Genomic DNA, 23,187 nt, shown 5'->3' with positions numbered 1-23,187 from the left:
TGAACAATGCTGAATAACGGTTCAATATAAAATAGATATCTTTTGTGACTTCCCCTTTTTTTTATTCAAACTCAGAAAATAGATTGGGTCCTTCAACCCTCGTGCTCTACAGTCAGTACTATTTCCTGAAATTAAAAACGGTCCAAACAGCAGGACTTTGGAAAGGTGTCTTTGTATTATCTGGGACCTTCACAAGATCATGGCTCCTTTCCAAGCAGTAAAAAGCTCTTTGCTATTAATAAAATATTGGACCCTTGTATTCACTAAATTAGTTAAATTACTTTAGATCGGCTTTTATGTTTTTCCACAAAGTAAAAGAAAGGACATGCAATACTATAAATCAAACTCTTACTCTCAGCATTCTCTTTGACACAGTAATGTCATTTCAGAACCTTTCAGCTGATGCACTCAATCCTAACCAAATAACCATAATGGATATTAAATCACAGGACCTAGTCCAGAATGCTAATTATACATTAGGAGGATCATCTAAGCCTCAGAGAAGGTTAATCAGCAGTTGAATTTTACATACATCTACATGTAAAATTCTTAGTCTGGCAAACAGAACTTTGGAAGCAGCTTACTTTGATTTTCATTCTGAACACGTGTTTTTATTCACTATTTTTTACAACCAGAATACTAAAAGGAACTTACAAAGTCCTGAGCTTGGGCATATGGTTGAAGCTTGCAACAGAGAGGCGAGTGATGTTGTTGTTATTAAGTGTGCTGTGAAATGGCAAAAATAAAAATGTTGTTACATACCAAACCTCATCAGGAAAAAGAGCTATACATAAGCATTCATTACAGACCTTGTAGGAAATACAGGATGCAAAATTCATATTGACAGCTAAAATATTACATATGTAACCTTTGCATGAAATATATCAGAAACCTTTACTTTTTTAAATTGAAATCTTATTTTTAAATCAAAATGATTTTCCATAAATTATGTATATGACGTGAAAACACTGCTTTTATCGAATGAATTTTTTTTCATGAATAGTGATTTACTTTAAATAAGACACAACACACTGGTAAGTGCATGCACATTCAACAATATAAGGCAAATACAAAATACTTATTTATGTGTTTCTTTCAAGCCTTAGTAATTACTCACACTCATAAGATATATGACTAGATATAAGTTATTTGAAAACAAACTTTCTCTTTCAATTAAATATTTGCTTAACATTTTTTCTGATTCTAAATAAAATAGAAAAATATGCTATTCGAATATACTGGTTGAGCTGGTTTAGAATGGCACAATTACTATATTTTCAGTAAGTACTGCAGTGCTGCAGAGAAAGGTTTTATGAGCTGAAAAAGCTCTAAAGGGTAATTAGCTCTTTCTTATAAATCACGCTATTGCAGTTCTCTTTTATTAAAAATGGTAACTAACATGTGCTAAGTTTGTAGACTTTTTTCCCTTTTCTGATTTCAAATTCAAATTTTCAAATTCTGTCCTTAACAGGGATTTATTGCTAATGGAATGCTATGTAGAGAAGAATGACTATGCCAGATGAAGATTAAAAAAACAAATTTATTTTCTTATAAAACAGGAACATTTAGTTCTGTGTTTTCCTAGTATATTTTGAATAAGAGGAAATGTATATTATAATACATAGTAAGGAGGTATATTAATAAAGTCATTTATTTACATTTACAGACACAAAAGAGAAATTTCCTTATTTTAAAGCTCTATCAATCTGCTTTACAGCTACTGTACAGTATATATACAGGTATTTATTTACAGTCTCACCTAGAACTAAAAATTGCATTTAATAAGATCCTTGTAGGTTGTTGGTGAAAATGTATTTATTTAAGCATTAGTAAATGGTGTAATTAGGACACAAACAATTATTTCATACATTTATTTTGCTAAAGAATATGATCCACTGAATGGCAAGGCCATACTACAAATGAAATGTGAAGAATATTTCTGAAGGTTTATGAATTTTGGGTCTCACGATCACACTGATCACAAAGGGCATATTTTATCTAACTTCATTCAAAAGTCTCACTTTAACTTCCTTTTTTTTTACAATTTGTGGAAATTATCCTGTAGTTATGAACACATTTCACCATCACTGCATAATGTTATCAATTGAAATTCATCAGACACACTAAGCTGGAATAAAAATAAAATAATTTAGTGAGTCCACTACATGGTATCAGGACCTGGACCTTTCTTCATCTTATGGAAATCTGAGCCTCACTTCATATTTATCCCTTATAGAATAATGAAAAGGAAAGGACATGTGAAAACATTACTTTCCTTCCCTTTTCCAATCATACAGACAGAACAGCCCAGTGTTACCAGAATAAATGTTCTGAGCATCAGATAGTGTCTTTCTGTAAAGACAGAGAAAAGGAGCAGTACTCACAGCACTTCCAGGTCGCGCAGAGCCCTGAACGCCCCATCCTCGATACAGCTGATCTGGTTGTAATCCAGTTGCCTGTTAAACAGATTAGGAGGATAAACGAAAAGGAGATGAACATTAGCAGTGATATGTGCTGCAAAGCTTCCTGGAGGCTTTACAGTGGCAGCCACACTGACTGAGCCCCGATCACAGACCACACTCAAGCTGGCTCTCACTGTCACAGACGATTCTGGCCTTAATGCTGCCTCTGAAATCTCTTTTTCCTCAACTGTCTGCGCAAAACAGCAGCAGCTCAGGAAAAGCACCAGTAAATAATAACTGCACCTTATATTAAATGCCAAAGGAACGCAATTTCATTACATCAAGAAAAGCTATCCATTAAAAGCTCTCAGCGTCATCTTGCTGAAACAATTTCATTAAGGTAAAGGACTGTAAATCACTTAATGTCACACGCATCCCCTTGGTGACCTAGCAGAATCCATTTATCAGAGGCACCCAGCTGCATGTTAATTCTGCTATCCTCTGCAAGAAGAAGCAAGCCATTCAGATTTGTCTTTAAATCTTTGAGCTCAATAGACGTTTACAGTAATTATTCTATACCAAATTCTATAGCAAACCAGTACTGCGGAAATAGCTGTATCACTGTAACTCTGCTGAGACAAAGGAACGCAAAACACAACTTCAGGAAAATAAAAAGATATATATAAATGGTAGGTTTTATTGGGACTGTTTCAAGAAATACTCTAATAATGTAGTTTTCTGTGACATTGCACTTAATATTCAAACGTGTTAAAAATGTCAGGATGGCATTACCATAAAGAACAGCAATAACATTGTTTTTTTTAATCTGGAAGAGTGATACTGTATACAGTATACAGTATAAATTAAATTATTGCATGTAGAAACAACTTATCTATATTGTAAATTCATAAATAAATAAAATATGTTCACATTTTTAAGATGCTATAACTACATTATTAATAGTATTAATGCTCCAGATACTGTTTCTTTTAATATAAGACATGAGTGCTTGTAGCAATTCACTCTTGAAAGCTTTATTATCTCTTTACATCTTATTGTGTCATTACCTAAAGTATTCACTGTTGCAGTGAATACAAGTGTTCACATTGCAGTGTCCAGAGGATTTTGTTTTTACTTTGACATTATAGACTGTTCTGTGTCAATCAATGGCAAAAACGCAACACCATAAAATTTTAAAAGGTCCAAGGGGGACAAAATGAATTAAGCACCTCATCCCTTATTTGAAAGATTCTATCAAATAAGGGATAATTCTACAAATGAGACAATTTCTATTTTAGAGCTACAAAACATTTTCCTGTATCACTTCATTCTACTCTAAATGGTTAAAATAATTCTATCAAATAAGGGATAATTCTACAAATGAGACAATTTTTATTTTAGAGCTACAAAACATTTTCCTGTATCACTTCATTCTACTCTAAATGGTTAAAATAATTTGAAAAAACGAATAGCAGCTTACATTGTAAAATGATTAAAATGGGACACGTACCAATAAAAACTAAGCAAACTGGTAAATTGTTATTTTTTCTCTCTTAAATCACATATCGAACAAGTTTGTTTCTTTGTACCTGGCATTCCCAACCAATTTCCATGTTTAAATTACATTTAAACATATTTGAAATATGTGGGTTAAGTGGGTTTACATTTTAATTAGCTGGATTAAAACCATCAGCTCTCACAACAGACATGACTACATACCAACTAATGTAAAATATATACATATTTTTAAAGTTAAAAGACTTTGATCTGTGGTTCAGTTGAAAATGAACTTTACTGACATATATTTATATTTGAAGATGATGATTTATGGATTCGATTGCATCACATTTCTGGGAGGTTTGTAAAAGTAAAAACTAGTCTCCTCAATAGGACATTCATACTGTAGATGACTGTAGATGTTAGAGGCAATGCTGCAGCAATAAACAACACCCTTAAAACCCCAAAGAGCTATGCACAAGATTAACTTCGCAAATAATTTAGTTAATGGGCTCTTTATTTTTTCTGCCATAAAATATATCTACTGTGTTTTTTTCATGAACTCGCCCATCAATTTATCAAAGCGCTAAAAGAACAACAGTGGCATAAACTGCTCCCCAGACACAACCCAAAAGAAAAATTGTTTCTTGACAAATTGAAAAAAATCTTTTAATATTATCTAATTTGCTTAATGTGGTCTGCAGGTTAATTAGGATAAGCACTAATATATACGTTTTTGTCCATATCTCATTATCCTTTGCTGTCAATATATAAATCACTGAACTAATCTGCAAAATCATCACCTGCCCCTTCTTTAAAGGAGTCTATGTCTCTTGAGAATATTTAGAGGAGCTGTCCATGGTGATATTAAGCATCCTACTATTTCTGGAATTTCTCCTTTCATTTGCTGTAGTAAGATCCTGGCATAATCTCAGGTGCCCTGTGAACTGAAAATGTTTAAGAGGATTACATGACTCCTGTATTCTTTTTCAAGTCAGCCTTTATGTTACATGCCTAAAGCTTTATGGATAGTCCACTGCAGACGTACTGTAGTGTTTGATTTACAATAGTCTGTTGAGATACTTTCCTTTCTGAAAATTGGCTTATCTAAACTAGATACAAATTATCCTACTTAAAATGAAGTGTATAGTACAAAACCATAATATATCCTATTTTTCTAATTCAGATGATTAGGAGAATTAGTACTGCTTTACTATTATTAATAGTGACTGAAACTCAGTGAAGAGTAATGACAAACAGACTGAAATGTTTTGAAACAGAAATAGCAGTACATATTTTTCTTTCGGGTTTTTAGGGGCACGTAGCCCTAAAACAAGCTATTTTCATGAACTCACCGCAGAAAATTATTCCATCCTGTCGTGGAATAAAAGTTATACTTAGTGTGTTATTTCACTTTATTTTAAGCTCCATCAGTTTTAAACTATTTTGTCGTGCAGCATGAGGATGAGCTGCCTAAAAAGATAAATGTCAAGACAAAACATGCAACAAGGAATTGTAATCTATCTTGATATATGACTGTATACAGACATTCTTTTACAGGCCTACTTCTTTTGGGCAGCATGGCATAGTGGTTACCAGTGTCTTAAGTTCAACTCCTGGGGTGCTATCTGTGTGGGGTTTGTATGTTCTCCCCATGTTCGCATGGGTTTCCTCCAGGTGCTCCAGTTTCCTCCCACAGTCCAAAGACATACTGGTAACTTAATTGGCTTCTGGGAAAACCGGCCCTGCTGTGAGTGTGTGAGTTTGTGTCTTTTGTGTCTCCCTTGCGGTGGCTAACATCCCACCCAGGGTTTAATCTTCCTTGCCCCTGTTGCTTATGATGTTAGGCTCTGTCTACCTCAGCGACCCTGTACTGAATTTCTTCTGCCTCACAGAAAAGAAGATGTTGAAGAATCACACCCTCTTCCCTTTGTTTTATAGTAGAGAGTAGTTTATTGCCATATGTACAGTATACAAACTTTGGAATTCAAAATCGCGCTGATCTCTCGGGGCATACGCAGTACAACAGACAACACCACATAATGGAGACAGTACATTACAAACATTATAAATAATAACAACAAGAACAATAAATATCTTGTGGGACAATAAATATCTATACATGAGAAAAAAAACAAGGTAGACCATGCAAAACGTGCGTAGTGCAGATGTGTATTGAGTCTGAGGCATTGCAGTAAGCTGTTGAGGATGTGTACTGCACTGGGATAGAAGCTGTTTTTGAGTCTGGTGGTCCGTGCTTTAATTGTGCAATTTTTATATGATCAACCTGTATTGCGCACTGTATGTCTGTATAGACTTTGTATTGAAGTTGAATCCAAACACCTAAATAGTGGAAGCCTTTATTAACCACATTATATGTGGTTTAATGTTGTATAGTATAAAATCTGGGAACCTCAAAATGTTTTTCTATTATTCCTACAATATGACTTATGGATATATTGACAGGCATTTTTTTGTTATTTTTACAGCATAAGCAATTCAAGAAAGAATCGACCAAAACAAGGAAAACTAACAATTACAAGAATTGGTATTAAAGGACTACTCATAATATAAAGTATAATCATTCATAATCTAAAATGTTGACCTCAGGGCTTGATCAGGGGTAGTGCAATGGTTAGGAATCAGGACCTACAACTGGAAAGCTTTAGGTACAAATCCCATGTGAGGTAGTACTGGTAAGGCAATAATACCCTTGAGCAAGGTAATTCACTCAGATTGCTTCAGTAACAAAGATGTCCAGCAGTACAAATGTAACATAAGATATAAGATAATGTTGTCAGCCCAATAAATTATTAAATCTCAAAATAACCTGATACATAGAATTCAACTATTGAGAAAACATAATAATACAAAAACTCAAAAGCATAACAAAAATACTGTTTATGTATTGTACAGATCATGGTTAAAATGTGTTTACTAAATTGCTCAAAAATAACAAAGCAACTTTCTTTATCTTATGAGACAATTTTTGTTATAATACACAGCAATATATTGGTTTGTTTACTTTTAGGTGAGAGCATTAGATAAAGCTGAATGTATTTTATATTGTAGCAAAACACTTCATTTTAAACAGCCATAACCCTGGGGTTATTCATAAAAATAGATGGTGTGTCCAGGCCATTCCATTTAGAACACATGGATGGCCATTCCACCTCATTCATAAAACCACAGCCAGGCATGTTAAAAATAAGTTAAAAGTGATAGAAAATGACTACCAAGTGTCAAGCAACCAACAGAAGAAATTAAGCAGATGTAAGTCTTCAAAACTGAGGACTGAGCAAACAACAAAATGTGCTGAGGAAACAACTTTTGGATCTTAAATTAATATCACAGAAAAGCAAAGAAGGAATAAAACTCCACTAAATAACTTATTATGCTAAGAGTGGAGCTTCTAAAAAATACAAAGCAAATATTTGAAGCATCTGCAAAACAGAGAAATCACATTTGGCACTATTAATGCAGAGATGATCATGACTGGTCATTTTCATGTGTCTCAAAATATGAGTGAAATCATCACTGATATCAAATCTCCATAATTGTACTTTACACTCTGACATGTCCATATACATATGGATACTTTATGGATCCTGTACATATGATACAGAATATGGTAAACAGGTAAAAAAGGAGGTAATACATATATTGCAGCTCAACCGCGGCCCCTTTAAGGAGGCGTTCTTCCCAGTTAAACACCTAACCACTCACCTTCCTGGTTTACCACCACACCTCTAATCATTGTGCATTTAAGCACAGCAGTTTTGATTATCAGTGCTCAGTATTTGGGTTCCTACCCAGGGTTGAGCTCAGGCATCCCTTCAGTTTGTGGATTTCTAGTTTAAGTACTTTGGCTTTCGGACTCGGTTTTCTACCGCGTTATTATTCGGATTTAATCTTCGGCAATTCTCTATTTCTTTGCATACGCTCTGCATAGGATTCAACTACAACTTCACCCCTGAATCCTAACATATGTACTCTATTTAATCTATACATTAAAGTTTAAAATACATAAAAGACATACAATTTTATATAGATCCACGGTGCATTGAAGAGGTATTCAGACCCTTTAAAAGTTTCAAATGTTGTTGTATTAAAAATTATACTTTCCTTTTTCTAATCAGTAATTTTATTGCAAACTCACGTTCTCAAACAGATTTTTTTTAAAAGACTAAATTAGTTATTTGTTAGCAGATATCTTAAAGAAAATAAAAAAACTGAAATATGCTGCTTGCGTACAGTAAGAATTCAGACCACACACATTAATATTTGGTGGAGCCACATTTTGCTGCAATTACAGCATTAAGTCTTTTGGACACTGGTTAGGAGTGAAGTTTCCTCTTGGCAGATTATTAACGGGTTTGAAATCAGGACTTTGAATGGGCCAATCAAGGACTTTTACCTTTTTATTTCTGGGCCACCCCAGTGTTGCTTTGGCCCTGTGCTTGGGATCTCTGTGTCCTGCTGAAAGGTGAATATTCTCCCAAGCTTCAGTTCCTGAAATGAGTTCCCATGCAGTATTTGACTCTACTTTGCTCAATCTATTTCTCCTTCAGTTCTAAAATGCTTCCCAGCCCCTGCTGATGAGAAGTATCCCAAAGCATGATGCTGCCTCTACCATACTTCACTGCAGGCATAGTGTTTCTTGGGCCATGGGCAGCCATTGGTTTGCGCCACAACTAGCGCTTTGAATTTTGGCAAAAAAGCTTTATCCCGGTCTCATTCTTCTTCTTCTTCTTCTTCTTCTTCTTTTTCACAGCCTTAGTCCCAGACTGTCCTGGGGTCAGCTGCTTTGGTTGCTCTTCTCCATTTGTCTCTGTCGAGCACATCTTCCTCACTCACTTCACATACCTCCATATCTTTTCTCACACAATCTATCCATCTCTTTCTAGGCCTGCCTCTTCCTCTGTTACCTTCCACCTCAAATTCCATTACCCTCTTTGTTACTTCCTCAACGTCCCTCCTCATGATATGTCCATACCACCGTAACCTCGCCTCTCGCATCTTCTCAACCACATACACCACCCTACATCCTCTACAGATTTCTTCATTTCTGATCTTATCCTTCATTGAAATCTGCAGAATCCATTTCAACATCCTCATTTCAGTTCTTCTCATCAAGTTCTCTTCCCTCTTTCCAACTGCCAAGCATTCAGCTCCATATAGTAGTACAGGTCTAATCACAGTCTTGTACATTTTGCACTTTAACTTTCTGGGAATTTTCCTGTCACAGATTATTCCATTTGTCTCCTCAACATTGGTCATAGTATCTCCTCTTCTCTCCATTACCATTATTTCAGATTTTTCTGCATTCATTTTCAGTCCACCCTTTTCCAGACTCCTCTGCCATTTGAACACTTTCTCCTGTAGTTCTACTTCTGAGTCTGCCATCAGTGCCACATCATCAGCAAAGATGAGTTCCCAAGGCACTTCTGTTCTTACCTCCTCTGTCAGTGTGTCAATAATGTTTATGGAAAAGGAAAGGACTTAGTGCTGATCCTTGGTGTACTCCAACTGTGATTTCAAACTCTTTTGTCTCTCCCTGTTGTGTTATCATCTTCGTAGTTGCATCTCTATAGGTTGCTTGAACTAACTTCACCATGCTTTCTGGTACTCCTTTCTTCCTCAAGCACCAATACACCACCTCTCTGGGCACACGGTCATATGCCTTCTCCAAGTCCAGAAAGGCCACATACAGCTTTTTCCCTTTCTCTAGTGTCTTCTCCTGTAACTGTCTCATCACAAAAATGGCATCTGTTGTGCTTTTCCCCACTGAGAATCCAAATTGTGAGTTGTGGATCCTGATTATCTTCCTGAGTCTCTTGTCCAGAATATCCCGGTCTCATCTAACCACAAAATTCTTTCCTATATCTTACTGGATCACTCTCATGCTGTCTTGCAACCTCCAGATGGGCTTTAAGATGGTTCTTTATGAGTGATGACTTCAGTCTTGCCACTGCAGGCCAGTGTTATACAGGACTCTTGAAATAGTTGACTGATGCACCTTTACTCTACTCTCAGCCACTGAACTCTGTAGGTATTTCCAAGCGAGTATTGGCCTCTCAGAGGCTTCCCTCACAACTCGCCGTCTTGTTTGTATGCAGTTTGAGTTTTGAGGAACGTCCTTTTCTAGGCAGCGTCTGGGTGGTGCGATACATCTTCCACGTCTTGAATTTTGAACCTACAGTGCTCATTTGGACATCCAAACACTTTTTATAGCTTTTTATCCTTTTCACAAGCTATGCATTTGTAGCACTTTATCTCTAACTTCCTTGGAATGCTCTTTAGTCTTCATCTTTGTACCTTTCTTTCAAATTCACAGCTTGACCAATGATCCCTGAACAAACTAAGGTGTTATCCAGTAAATCTATCAGAGTCACTGCAATGACGAATATGCAGAGGTCAATGGTAAGGGAATTATAATCTCGTTAGTGCAATTTATTTTACCTTTGTAAACTTAAAGCTACAAGAGCACAGGGACCTGAATACTTCTGCAGGTATCATATTTCAGTCTTTGACTTCTTAAGTTACCCACTGACAAATAACTAATTTTTGTCTTTAAACAATTTCTGTTTGAGCATGCAAGTTTGCAAAAATACTAATATGAATACTGATTCGAAAAAGATATGTATCATTCTTAATCTAGCAACATTTGAAAACCTTTAATGGGGTCTGAATACTTTTGCAAGGCACTGTATAGGATCTTTTAGCATGAAAATATATGATTAGTCAGAGTAGAAAATTAAAAGTTCTTGCACAATCCACACAGTCAGGCATTCAGAATCCATAAATCCAAAGATTCACTATGTATAAAGTTTACTTACTGTATAAAGTATATTTATAAATTTCACAATTCACTTATATGATTACAAAAGTTACATGAACATCTTTTGCATGCAAACAAAACTTTAAATATTAAAGATAAAATAACATACTGTAAGAATCCAATTACACTGAACAACTACACTAAACTTCGTCAAGTCACCGTTTTAGAAGTGGTCTCTTCTTGTTTATTGGCCAGTAAGCATTTTAAAGGACAATAGCAAAACAGACTGTGCTGATAAACCCGGAAGATTCAACTATCTGCTTATGGTTCTAACAAGACTCTGAAGAACTACCAGCAGACAGGCAGTGCTGGGAATCTTGTTATAAATAATGTAAGACACTCTAGGTGTCTTTAGAGGACACATTACAGACAAGCCCATCTCATTGGTTCTTTCAAACCGTAGAGCTGTTCTTCAGATAACATCATGTTCGGCACAGCTTCCAACATGACAAAGCACACGCCTATGTAGCTGGAGTACACTAATGGTACCTGGAGTATCAGAACATCTTTATCCTTCCCTAGTCAGCCTTGCCATCCGTGATGGCAGTGACTAAGAGCGCATGTTGACTACAATGTCATCCACTGCTTTCTTAGATAACAAGAGGCTCCTCTGTCTAAGCGTGAAACTAAAGTAAGGTAGGCTTTAATGCATATCCTGTACCTCTATCCACAAAGACATATCTGATAATCAGATGATACACTGCCCCAGGCATTGTAACTCATTTTTGTTCTGGAAATAACCCATCGACCCAATAAAGTAAGACAGAAAGGTGGAAATCCAGGAATACTTACAGATTTTTTATATCAACAGCACCTCTGAATGCTTTCCTTGGAATACCCTGGATCTGATTTTCACTGAGATCTCTGGAAAAGAAGAGTACCATTCATTAGTCCATTAAGTAAATGAGGAGACCCTAAATGATACATAAATTGCCATCCAAACCTTAGAAAAACCTTTTTCTCTGCACAACACCCGAATAATAAGGTAATACAAAAGTATCACTGCATACACTGATATTAATTAAAATTTTTGTGATATTATTTAAAAAATAAGAGTGAATAATTATTTTTTTAATAAGATTACAACTAAAAATAATACAAAACACTCTTTTTGCACAATCACACATATTTGTGTCACATGAATTACCTTTGGTGAATGAAGTAAATATTTAAAACAGTGGTAGCATAGAATGTTTGAGTACTTAATGATGAATGTGCAAAGGGAGACAGAACCTGTTTGCTATAATTTAATTTTCAATGCACTTTAAGCAATCTTGAAAATAGAGTATGACTGCATTGGCCCTGACAATAAATCTTGCACTTCAAAAATGAAATAAGGGCTATCACTTGTTGTTATAGCAACCTGATTTAAGGTTAGAACATTGCATACTCAAGATAGTTATCAGAAGTCAAATATAAAAAATGAAAAGTACCGGTAAATGTAGGAGGCTTCTGTAATTCATAAAACTTAGCAATTTACTACCTACTGTAAGTAGATAATATTATCACATCAGTGAAGTATGATCTTCCAAATCTAATACAGAAAAGGATACGTGAGAACATTCTAAGTATCACAATGGATATGATTTAACAATCTTTTGCAAAAAGAAGAAAATTAAGTTTACAACCTTAAAAAATATCAAGGAAAAATGTAAATACAAATACAAGTTGCTGTTTCCTAGCTATTAGCTTAAAATTCCTGATTTAAATTTGTTATTGACCTCATGACAGAAACAATTTCAAATGATTGTCAATGATTTAAAATATCTGAGACAGCTGATGAAATGCAGTATCATAAACTGTCCTGTCTTAAAGCAAGTTGTAAACCATGCTATATCATGTAACGTTCAAACAATGTAAAATATACATACCGGATTCTCAAATAAAATATATTTTACTGCAATTAACCGGATAGCTACAGTAGGTAGCTTTGTGTAAGATTTCTATTAAATTCTTCTATTAGGTGCCAAAAATTACAAAGGATTTGCCACACAGTGGGAGAGAGGCAGGGGTGAACATTTAGCCTCAGTTTAGTAAGGTTCAGTCTGAAAGAAACCTACAGCATTGTTTCAGTGATGGACAGATCCGATGCAGTGGCACCAGTCTAATCTCATCTACAGACACAGAACTATTTCAGCCTTTGTCAAACAAGCAATCACTTTAAGAGTTGATTGACCTATTAGTCAGTCTCTTTCTGCAAGCAAATAATAAGCAGCTAATTCTCAGTAGCAAGATTTAGCCCTGAGACATCCAGGAAATCAGGCTTTGTGGACTTCATATACAAGCTACAGTACATAACATACTGTACACAATGAAAAAAAACATCAAAATGTTGTGATATTTAAAAAAATAATAATCATGAAAAGTAAAATAAAGTTTCATCTTCCATCCTGTGTTCTTACAACAACACAGAACTGGAAGGAATATATAAAAATATAATAAACCAGGGTGAATAATTAATAGTGGAAGTAATTCTATTTTGAGGTGAAAATGTACAAGTTTAATTAATGAAAAATCTAGCAGCCCATACTGTACATAAGGTTTGGTAGTCAATAAATAAGACTAAAATGCTTGTCTTGTTAATTGACCTTATCTCATACAGCTCTTCTAAATTTATGTGAACAAAATAAAAGCAAAGGTGGGAAAAATAACTTCAGGAATGAATTTGAATACAGAATAAATCTAATATTAAATCACTGGGTGTCATGATTCTGAAACTACACCTGACCTATAAATACAAAAGAGCTCAATATGTATAGGGATAAATATACGTTTTCAGGTTTTCATTTTTTATTCAAATATTTACAACATCACTGATGAAATACACATGCCAAATTTAGAGCATCGTTATAGAAGCATTTTCTTAATTGGAAAGTGGCAGACTTGAAGCACTGGAGTTTTGACAGGAGCAGTAAGCAATTTAGTTGTGACACTGTCTTCTTCAATTATTAATTTTGATCTCTAAGCATATTAAACACCATTAGCTGCAATTAAAAGAAAATGTAGGATTGATTGTTTTGAAAAAAAAATCTAATTCATTCTGCTTTACTTAGGAATGTGAAAAAAATCAATGTCCTTGAACTTGAGCTGACTTTAAGGGGCACAATTTCTGTCTTCAGCTAGGTACTACTTAAAAAAAACAACAACCGGTGATCTAACCAAAGAATAAACACTTTAATTAAAACATAGCTTAAGCAGTAAGAGATAAGACATTCTTTTTGTACTAGAATTGATTGGGTGAAAATCAGACATCTCACAATAATAAAATGTGATAAAACCATGACAGGAACACTGAAATTAAGCTACAGAACGTGATCCAAACAATACACTCTTACCTTTACCATGTTCCAATTGTATTGTAATTACTATTTAAACTATAATTTTGCACTAAATTATCATCTGTTTTGTTAATGCTGTTTTGAAAATATATAGAAGTTGGTTACAACTTATGCGCAAGTCCTTAATTATTTTTCATAACTCAAGAAAAAAGTACTAGGGCCACAACATAATTATGGAAGCCCGTTTCCCCCAGTTAGTAAAAAAAAAACGCACTATGGTATCTCAGAATTGCAATTTAGTAACTCAGAATTGCGACTTAGTATCTAAGAATTGCGACTTAGTAACTCAGAATTCCGACATACAGTAGTAACTAGAAATGTGACTTAATATCTCAGAATTGCGACTTAAAAACTCAGAATTACGACTTTATCTCTCGTAGTTGCAAGTTCTTTCAACCAGATTCTAAAGGCAATATCAGAAGCACATTTGCATCAGGGTGTTCTGGACCCTGTGCAGTTTCTGAGAAAGAAGTATGACATTCAGATATTTACCTTTTACTTTTTTCAGAAGCCTTTGTGCTTTCCATTTATCCCTCTAAATATGTGACAAAAACAATATTATTTAAATAGATCTAGTTGGTGAAATTACAAATTTGGTTTCTGGGATGTGCTACTGTACTTTGATCTGACTCTCAATGATTTGTTTCCTTTCTTACTGAAAAGGTCATCAGAACAGTATTCAAAAGGTTTATGTTCCAAACATTGTGAAACACTGTCATTGAACATTTTAAAATATTTTTTGATGTTTTCATATTCAGCATATATGAAAATGCTATGTGTGCTTTTACTTTAATTTCTTCCCCAAATCCATTTTATTTCTTAATTTTGTGTGGACAGTAAATTTCACATTATAAAGACAGATACATTTAATGTACACTACAACATGGCAATACCAGTAAATCAAGTAAATCATGCCAACAAAGAATAGAAGCAAAATACAAATTGTAGAAATATCACCAGTCATATAAATGAGAACATCATGTCATTACATGCATAGTTTTCACAATATACTTTTCCATATTGTGTTTTCTATTTTGATGTTGAAAGCAAACCAGCCAGACTACCAATTAAATTGTCATTTACCTATTATGCTTGACATTATGTTGTCACCAGTTTCATCCATATGCAGATAGAAGCAACACACTACACTGGAGATCTTTGGCAATACTGTACATTGTAAACATGTGAAAAATCAAAAGTGAAGAAAGAGCAACAGTAACAAAAACGCTCAACTGATGTAATTGATGTATTTCAATACCTTAAACACATTTTTTTCTAAGGTAGAATATATGCTCTTGTTTAAGGATTATTTTGTGTACGTTATCATCATTCTGACTGTTGTGTGGCAATAGTATACAAGTAGGCTTTGGATTCATTCAACATTCTTTCTCTGACACCATATTTTAAAGTGTCATTCTCAGTCACATACTGTACTTACCACACACCTGGTTACCACACACCATGGCAATCTCAAGGTGCTGCTGTACCAGTCATTAATTTTAATTATGACTTTAATTTTTTATCGGATTTAGTTAACATCCAAAGAGCACTGAGTTCAGATGGTCCTCATCCGGTTTCTCTTTCCTTTTCTATTTTTGGATGAAAAACTTAGATTTCACCTCACACTTGCTCATGCATTCCATATATAAATCATTACGTTTCCCATTTAACATCTTTCATTTCTCCGAATGCTAGACTAATTAAAAAAAATCATTGAAAGGTCTGCTGTGCATAAGTAGCTTACACATGAGGAAGTGGGTACTACACGCACTATTCATGAACAGGACTTGAAAACAGAAGACCACCATCAAATGGCATTGACAAAAAAGACAGAATAAGCTGTCTAAGGAAAAAAAACAATCCAGAAAATAAAATGGCATACAGACTTTTAGTCTATTGTCTACAAAGGAAGTCTATGTTCTCAGCTTTATATTGAATGGTATTGAAGGCAAGTTGTTGCATGTTTCAAATGAGGACAGAAGGGGCCTGATGGCAGGGGAGATAGGAGCACAGCTGTGGACTTTGCACTCTTAACCTGTGAACCACAGTTGGTTTTATCGAAACAATCCTCTTGCAGAGTCAAATAGGATGTCTCTGTAGGGGTGCTCAGCCATTACGTTTCATTAAAAAGGAAAAAAAATGATCAAGGCCTTGAGTCTGTGATGGCACAATGACATTAGTGGCTAAATAAATAGAAAAGCTTTTCATGAATAGATTCAGATTGTTGATGCATAATCTATTTGAAGACTCTCTGTGATACAGTGTAAATGAAAAAAGATTTTATTTGTTAGCACTTCAATGACCACAGTTTTTACAGACCTTGTACATTTTTTGCCTGTATTCTTCCTCACGAACACACACAATGCTTTAAAAATGTTGTTTTTTGTATATAAAATGATTTAGATAAGATGACTCTTTTGTTAAACACACCCTATTTTATCTTGCCAAATTTAATTTCCTGTTAAAGAAGATCACACAAGACTTCTTGGCTTATATCCACCTATAAGTGGATATCACTGTCTCAGGCAGATAATATATTGTAGAAAAAAATTAATATGTAGATGATTAAGGAATTTTTTAAAAAATTTAGATTTAGGTAATACATTTGATACTGTAACATGGTCTTTGTACAGAAGGTAAATGGCTACATACTGTACCAGTTGTTACCTTCTTTATAGCTCTTTCTTTCACTGAAATACCTTCAGTTATCTTTTCCTGAAACATTTATCAAGTCAATCCATTAATAAAGGGAAATCTATATTTTGATTCTTATTCAAGTGAGCCCTGTTTACAATTTCCATTTCTTATACAGATCACAATACTTAACTGCCATATCAAAACAGTGAGAAATTATTTGGAAACTGAGATTCACATTCAGTTCTAATCAAAAGTTTGCACACATTCTGCAGATACTGTGGAAATGTAACATCTGTTGGAAAATTATCCGATATATTTTAGAAATGGTAATGAAATACAAACACAATAAAGAATAAATGCTATGACTAAGTATTTTGGCATAAGGACTATGATGAAACCAAACATAATCAAAAGAACAAAGATAGTGAGTATTAGATGAAGAAAGATGCATTACGAAATTCTGCAGTTTTGAAAAGAATGATTGTTTTCACACTAATTGATTTATAAATAGCATGCAAATGTGTGTCTGCACGGGTGTTTCTGAAAGAGTAAACCAGTTTTAGTTCTTGCTCATTCAACTTCTTGATTTGAATGTAAACAATTTTTCTTTAATTTAAGCATTTTGGTATTTATTACCCTCAGTGTGACACCATTGTATTTCATTTTATTGTACCTAATATTAATTTTAATGTGCATAATATCATTCTATTGTACCTAATAATAACTGTACCTAATGCCATTTTTCTTTAACTTAATACTAATGCTAATTTAACACTAAAATTGCCTCAAAATTGAATGAGGCTGAAGACAGATCCTCCAACATTGAAATTAAGACAGATTTTCTCTTCAGCAGGTGGACTAAATAGCAGATGGTACCCAGTTCCTCCAAGTTTATTTTTGTTTTGACTGAATCAAAAACAAAAAATCGATTTGGAATCAGATGGGTTCTCCTCCTTTTCATACATGCACTCTAAACCAAGATTAAAAAGTCACTGTGGTAGACTATATGCCTTAAATCTGTGATCTTCTCCAAACATTCTTCAAGGATGATTTATACATTTTCTAGTCTCCTCTAAATTACCTGTGAAGGTATTTAAACAATGCAGAGAAGATAAAATATGAAATTGATAAGCTGTCCCTAAATATTAAATGCAATGTTTAATCTACTGTACATGCATTCTATACCACTTCCATGAAATCTGCCCTCAAACGCAGTTAGGGTCAAGAAACTATTGAAAAATAAGAAATTAAGGATGTTGTAATGTTTAGCTTTTGGAAACCAATATTCCTGAAATTGCCTGGAAGACAAAGTCCGTTTTAAGAACTCTGCTACTTCCTCATTTGCTTAAGAATGCTCTGTAGATTTCTGGTTTCAGTGTGCAGTTTTAACCCCTATGCTGGACAAACAAGAGTATATATTTTTCTTTTTTAGGAAACCAGTGTTAAGATTTTGAGAGAGACGATTATTTTGGAAGATGTCTGTGTAATTTCAATTTTATCATATGGGTTCTTCAAGATCCTTAAAGTAACATTACTTTTCTGGGCTCAAAGGTTCAAGCGCATTATCTTTAAACTGCTCTCACCAAAACCATAATCCATCAGGTTTCATATGCTATTGTACTCTTTTATCTTGTGAAATTATGATTAGATGGCACAAAAATAAATATCTGAATAAGACAGAGGCATTAAGTACGCAGCAGATGTTTTTTCAAGAATTTAATGCTTATTATAAATCACCTCAGAACTGAGTTGCCACATGTGCCTGGTGATGTATCATAACATTTATACCAGCTGCAACACTGAATCAAATGGTTGTATCTTACTTTTCCGTTGTAATGTGTACCGTTTGTACATCATATTACAGTGCATTATTCCACAAGAAAAATAACTTCCATCTGCAGAAGTGGGCTAGGAATTGATTTAAACACTGCAGCACAAGCATAGCTGATGTATATTAATCAGAGGGTCCATTTTACTTATACTCAGGGCTATATATCTTCATTGAAAATAGTGACACATGGTCCCCACATGGACTGTAGATAACACAACCTTGCCAGATCTCAATCTTTCTCTAGCTCTGGGGAGATGTTATCTCTTGATGGATTTTTTCAAAAAAAGCATTCACAGTAATGTTTGTTCTTAGAAATACTGCAGGGTTTTAAAGATTACTTATCTAAATTTCTTTGGGATACTTCCAAATATGATTGATGATACTCTGAAGGCTTCATATTCAAAGACCAAAAGAAAGATGTTTCTATAAGTGTCCTTCGACATGACAAATTCGAATGTTCATTTAACAAAGTCACATTTGTCCAATTAGGGGTGCCAGAGTTGTAGAAGGAAAAAGGAATGCTACTTAAGTTTAATTAGAATTTTTGGGTTAAATTATTTTTATACACATTACACATTTATTGGATTACTTTACGAGTACTCAAAATGCTCAAAGTCGTTGACAAAGTCAACAAAGTATCAACAGTAAAACATAAACTAGAGGTCAAAGTAGAAACGCAATCAAGTGAAAGTGCTTTTAAATTTGAGAAAAAGATGGTTCCTACTGTATAACTAAATCTGAGCATTTTTAAACTCTAAGCTCTGTGTTCCAAGGCAGTTAGTTGCACAGGAGCTAAATGCGATTTAATAGTCCTGTACATTTAAGTTTAATTTACTAAACATTAACACAGCATTACCTATGCCACTACATTAAACATTACCCATGTTTAAAATCTTAAACTCACAAGACAAGGACTTTGTTAGAAATCACTGCCTGTACTTAAGTTTGATTCAGAAAACTTAAATTTCCATCAAAGGTCTGTTGAATATAACCACACCTGCACAATTCCAGTATTTATTGAGATATATAGAGACTTGGGATGGTCTTACATCAATATATTTTGAAGACATCAATATATTTTATTAGTTTGGCTACAACATGAATAATCACTAAGTGTGACAGATCTGCATGATGTTTAACACAATGTAGTTATATTTTCTCTAATGCATGGCACACTTTCATATTTCACCAAGAAGAAATACAGTATAGGTTACATACAGTAGTTATGATTTAAACATGACACAAATTTCAGATTTGATATATAATACTGTACTTTTGTCACATGTCCTTTTTTATTTGATCATGTTGTTCCATCTCAATTCCCGGGTTTCCCTGTAGCTTGACCCCTCCACACTCCTATACCTGAACGTAAATGAAGAAGCTGTTTCAGTGGAGATCTTGGGCAGTTCATTAGAGCAGCTCCTGCTGTTTCTTCCGCCTGAACCTGAAGCAGTGTGGTCGCCATTCTGCTTGGGCTAGGATGGTATGTTTCCTAACAATTTCTGCCTGCTTTGATCAAGTCAGTCGCCCACAGAGGTTTCTGGGACTGTAAAATATAGGCTGGAACTACAAAGTGCTTCCTGCTGTTCCATTTCAAGTGAAAGCCTTACCACACACAAATTTGCACGATATATTACTGTCTGTATAAACAAATGAGAGACTTCTTTCCTATAGATGACCTGTAAAACATATTTGATCTTTTGAAGTTCAATCGGTTGGACTGATTTTGGTACCCAAACTATTTCTTCTTTGATACTTACCTGAAAGAATAATAGAGTTTAAAAAAAATAGGCTATATATTAAAGATTAGCACAAAGTAAAGGTCTTATATTACTATACATGCACATGAACTGACTCATTGTAATATATCTATCATGTGTTTTGTTAGGCACTGAGGGTAATGTATTTGTTGAGGGTACAAGAACTATGTTAGTTACAGTAACTATGCAGTTCTTAACTATGATGGCTTACTAGGAATAACAGAACATTTTTTTAGCATTGTTTTCAAGCCACATTAGTAGCAAAATAGTCAACACTGCAGCTGCATTCAATAAAAGTAACAACCCATTTCTCGTCTAGAGGTTACAACAAAGTTCATTTGAAGAACTCTCAAAAGTATATGAATATGGGAGGTTTGACTATTACTGAGGAGAGATATTCTGATGCTCCGGGTTTTGTAATGATACTCAAACCGCATTAGGGGCATATTGCTGTTATGCTCAAAGCATAGTCAAATAAATTAATGCTGATAGTAAACTTGACAACAATGATTAAAAAGAAGAAAAATGTGTGTCTAATGATTAGAAAATGTATTGTTCAGCCCCTTGCCCTCTTTACAGCCAGCTGAACCTTATTGTCAACCTTATTGTCAAGGTGTAGCAGCTGTAGGTTTACCACAGCATGGGAGAGAGCTAGTGCTCTAGGCCTGTTAGGAATGGCCATAGTGTCTTTTTATTGTATGTTACAAATGTTATCCTTCTTCAAAATGTCTTATCAAACCCACACCTCTTAAAAATACACTTACTGTAAGTGTCTTTTCAATTAATTCCAAAATGTGCAACTATTGTTTGTCAAACTTCAAACTGTCACAAGTGTCACAGGTGACTTATACTGTAGCATCTCCCACAATCATTTAGTGAACAACTTTTCAATGAAGCATTCGGTTGCTGCTTTTTTTTAAATGGGTCATTTCAGCTCAGTAGCATTTCTTTTCTTTAAATGATAACTTCTCAATAAATGAATGTCCAGAAAGCCTTTGCACTTAAATGAGGGCTCTCAGTTGTACGACTGACCTGACAATCTTTTTTTTTTCTTCTTGTTCTTCTTTGCACCTCTGGTGGCCCAAGTGAAGGAGTCAAGCTGTCTGAGGTAAAAGCTCCAAGGGCTTTTCACAAGTTCAGTGTTGATGAAGTCTCTGGCTGAAAGACCTTGCCTCATTTCCCACACATTTTCTGACCTCTTTTGTCTATCTTTTTTCTCAGAAAGATTTTTCCCTGTTATGTTGAGGGCTAAGAAGTAAACTAATTATCCTGTTCAAATCCCTTTGTAACGCCCCTAATCCTATTAGTTATAAGAATGTGTGAATGGCGATTGTGCAGCTGAAAAATTCAGAGTGCCACGATCCAAAAGGAGTACCCTCCAGTTGATTCATAGGACAAGGAGCTTGAATGGACACCCAAGGTTACACTTCTTTGTGCAATTGGGAGGAAAAAGAATCACAAACACAAAAAAAGAGGAGACAATACTGAGTATCTTGGTGACAGTCTCCGGCAGGCTTTTACAACTACTCAAGTGCTCCCAGCACAATTTGCAAGAAGTATAGTGAACTCTTACTCTTCGACACACCCTGCTGAAAAGTTAGACTGGCTTTTTATAATCCTTTTTAGACATCTCTCTGAACAGCCAGCTACATAAAGATCAGCAGCCATGCCACACTCTGTCAAAGACAGTATCACATTGAAAACGAATAAATGATAACACAAGCTGCCCCTATCTTTTTGTAGGCCCTTTGGGTCCATTTTCTTTTTATCACTGAGGATCCTCATGAGCCCAGTAAAAAGAGAGAAAAGAAGGCAACTCTCACTACGTCTGTTGCCTCCTGCCGTCCAGAGCTGAGTGAACTTTAATCACATTTCCCATTTTATTCGCACTGGGGAAGGAGCCAAGATGCAATGAAAAAAGCCCACAGCCGCAGTGCACGGTAAGAACCATGAAATTCATCTGACTTCCATAAAAGATGAGCCCTGCCCCTCCATTCCCTCCTTTGCTGTGCTAGCTGCTCTGGGGGGGGGGGGCAGTGATTGTCTCTTCCAAAAACAAATATTTGCTCTGGCCTTGGATGGTTGATGCTTCCTGGGAGCATCTCTTTTCTGTATTAATTTCCTTTTTTTTTAACAGTTGTTCCACACTAGCTAGCTTTTATTTTCAACTGGCACTCCAAACTTCTTGGAAAAAAAAAAGAAACCTGACTTCAATGTTAATGCACAGCATTTTATTACCGAATGCTTTTTACTGTGAATATGGATACTCTTTCACTTCAGTTTAAATACCACCTAATTGGTTTCCATGGAAACTAATTCCCTGAAACTCTTAAGAGACAATGCACAGGTTTCCTTCATATCCTTTTCAGTATACTTGGCATATCCATAAACCTTTTAATAGCCATATTCCATGTCAAGTGTCCCATGTTTATCATTATGTAGTAATTATATTACTATAAAATAACCAAATATGTTATTTAAATAAATATGTGAACACAACAATATGGTATATCTGCACCAAATTATAAAGTATCTGTGTTTTTTAACTACAGCATATTGACTATTAATTTTTAAAATATTGCTGTTCATATATACATATTACATCTCAGAATTTTCACAGTCATTTATTAATTCATTCCTGGTGATAAAGTGGTTACAAAACAGCTTTACTCAAGATGCAGTCCTCTATTCCATAAAATTATCACTTTCTTCTTTTTTTTTTAAAAAAAAGGCACAGGATATTTGAAAAGCACAGAGCACATCTGTGTAACCACAGTACATTCTTCACAATTGGATTACAACAATTGTATTGTAACTTTACTCTCCACTAACCTGAGGACTGGAACCACCTAGCAGGCAGGCAACATGAGGATACACAATT

General features: G+C 34.7%; 1 protein-coding gene across 11 annotated transcripts in view; it reads right to left on the bottom strand.

The window, feature by feature from the left end:
• The window catches only part of slit2 (slit homolog 2 (Drosophila)), a 158,337-nt gene that overhangs the window by 56,333 nt on the left and 78,817 nt on the right, over nt 1-23,187 (bottom strand). For all 11 annotated transcript variants that reach the window (XM_015343969.2, XM_015343971.2, XM_015343972.2 and 8 more), the window contains exons 5-7: nt 11,533-11,604; nt 2,385-2,456; nt 655-726 (exon numbers count right to left, since the gene is read on the bottom strand). In XM_015343969.2, coding sequence (XP_015199455.1) covers nt 655-726; nt 2,385-2,456; nt 11,533-11,604 — 216 coding nt within the window. The remainder of the gene's footprint in view (nt 1-654; nt 727-2,384; nt 2,457-11,532; nt 11,605-23,187) is intronic.

Source organism: Lepisosteus oculatus, chromosome 1, assembly GCF_040954835.1.
Source record: "Lepisosteus oculatus isolate fLepOcu1 chromosome 1, fLepOcu1.hap2, whole genome shotgun sequence".
Taxonomy (NCBI): Eukaryota; Metazoa; Chordata; class Actinopteri; order Semionotiformes; family Lepisosteidae; genus Lepisosteus; species Lepisosteus oculatus.
Note: the sequence above shows the minus strand (reverse complement) of the source record. Positions and strands in the feature narration are given on the sequence as shown.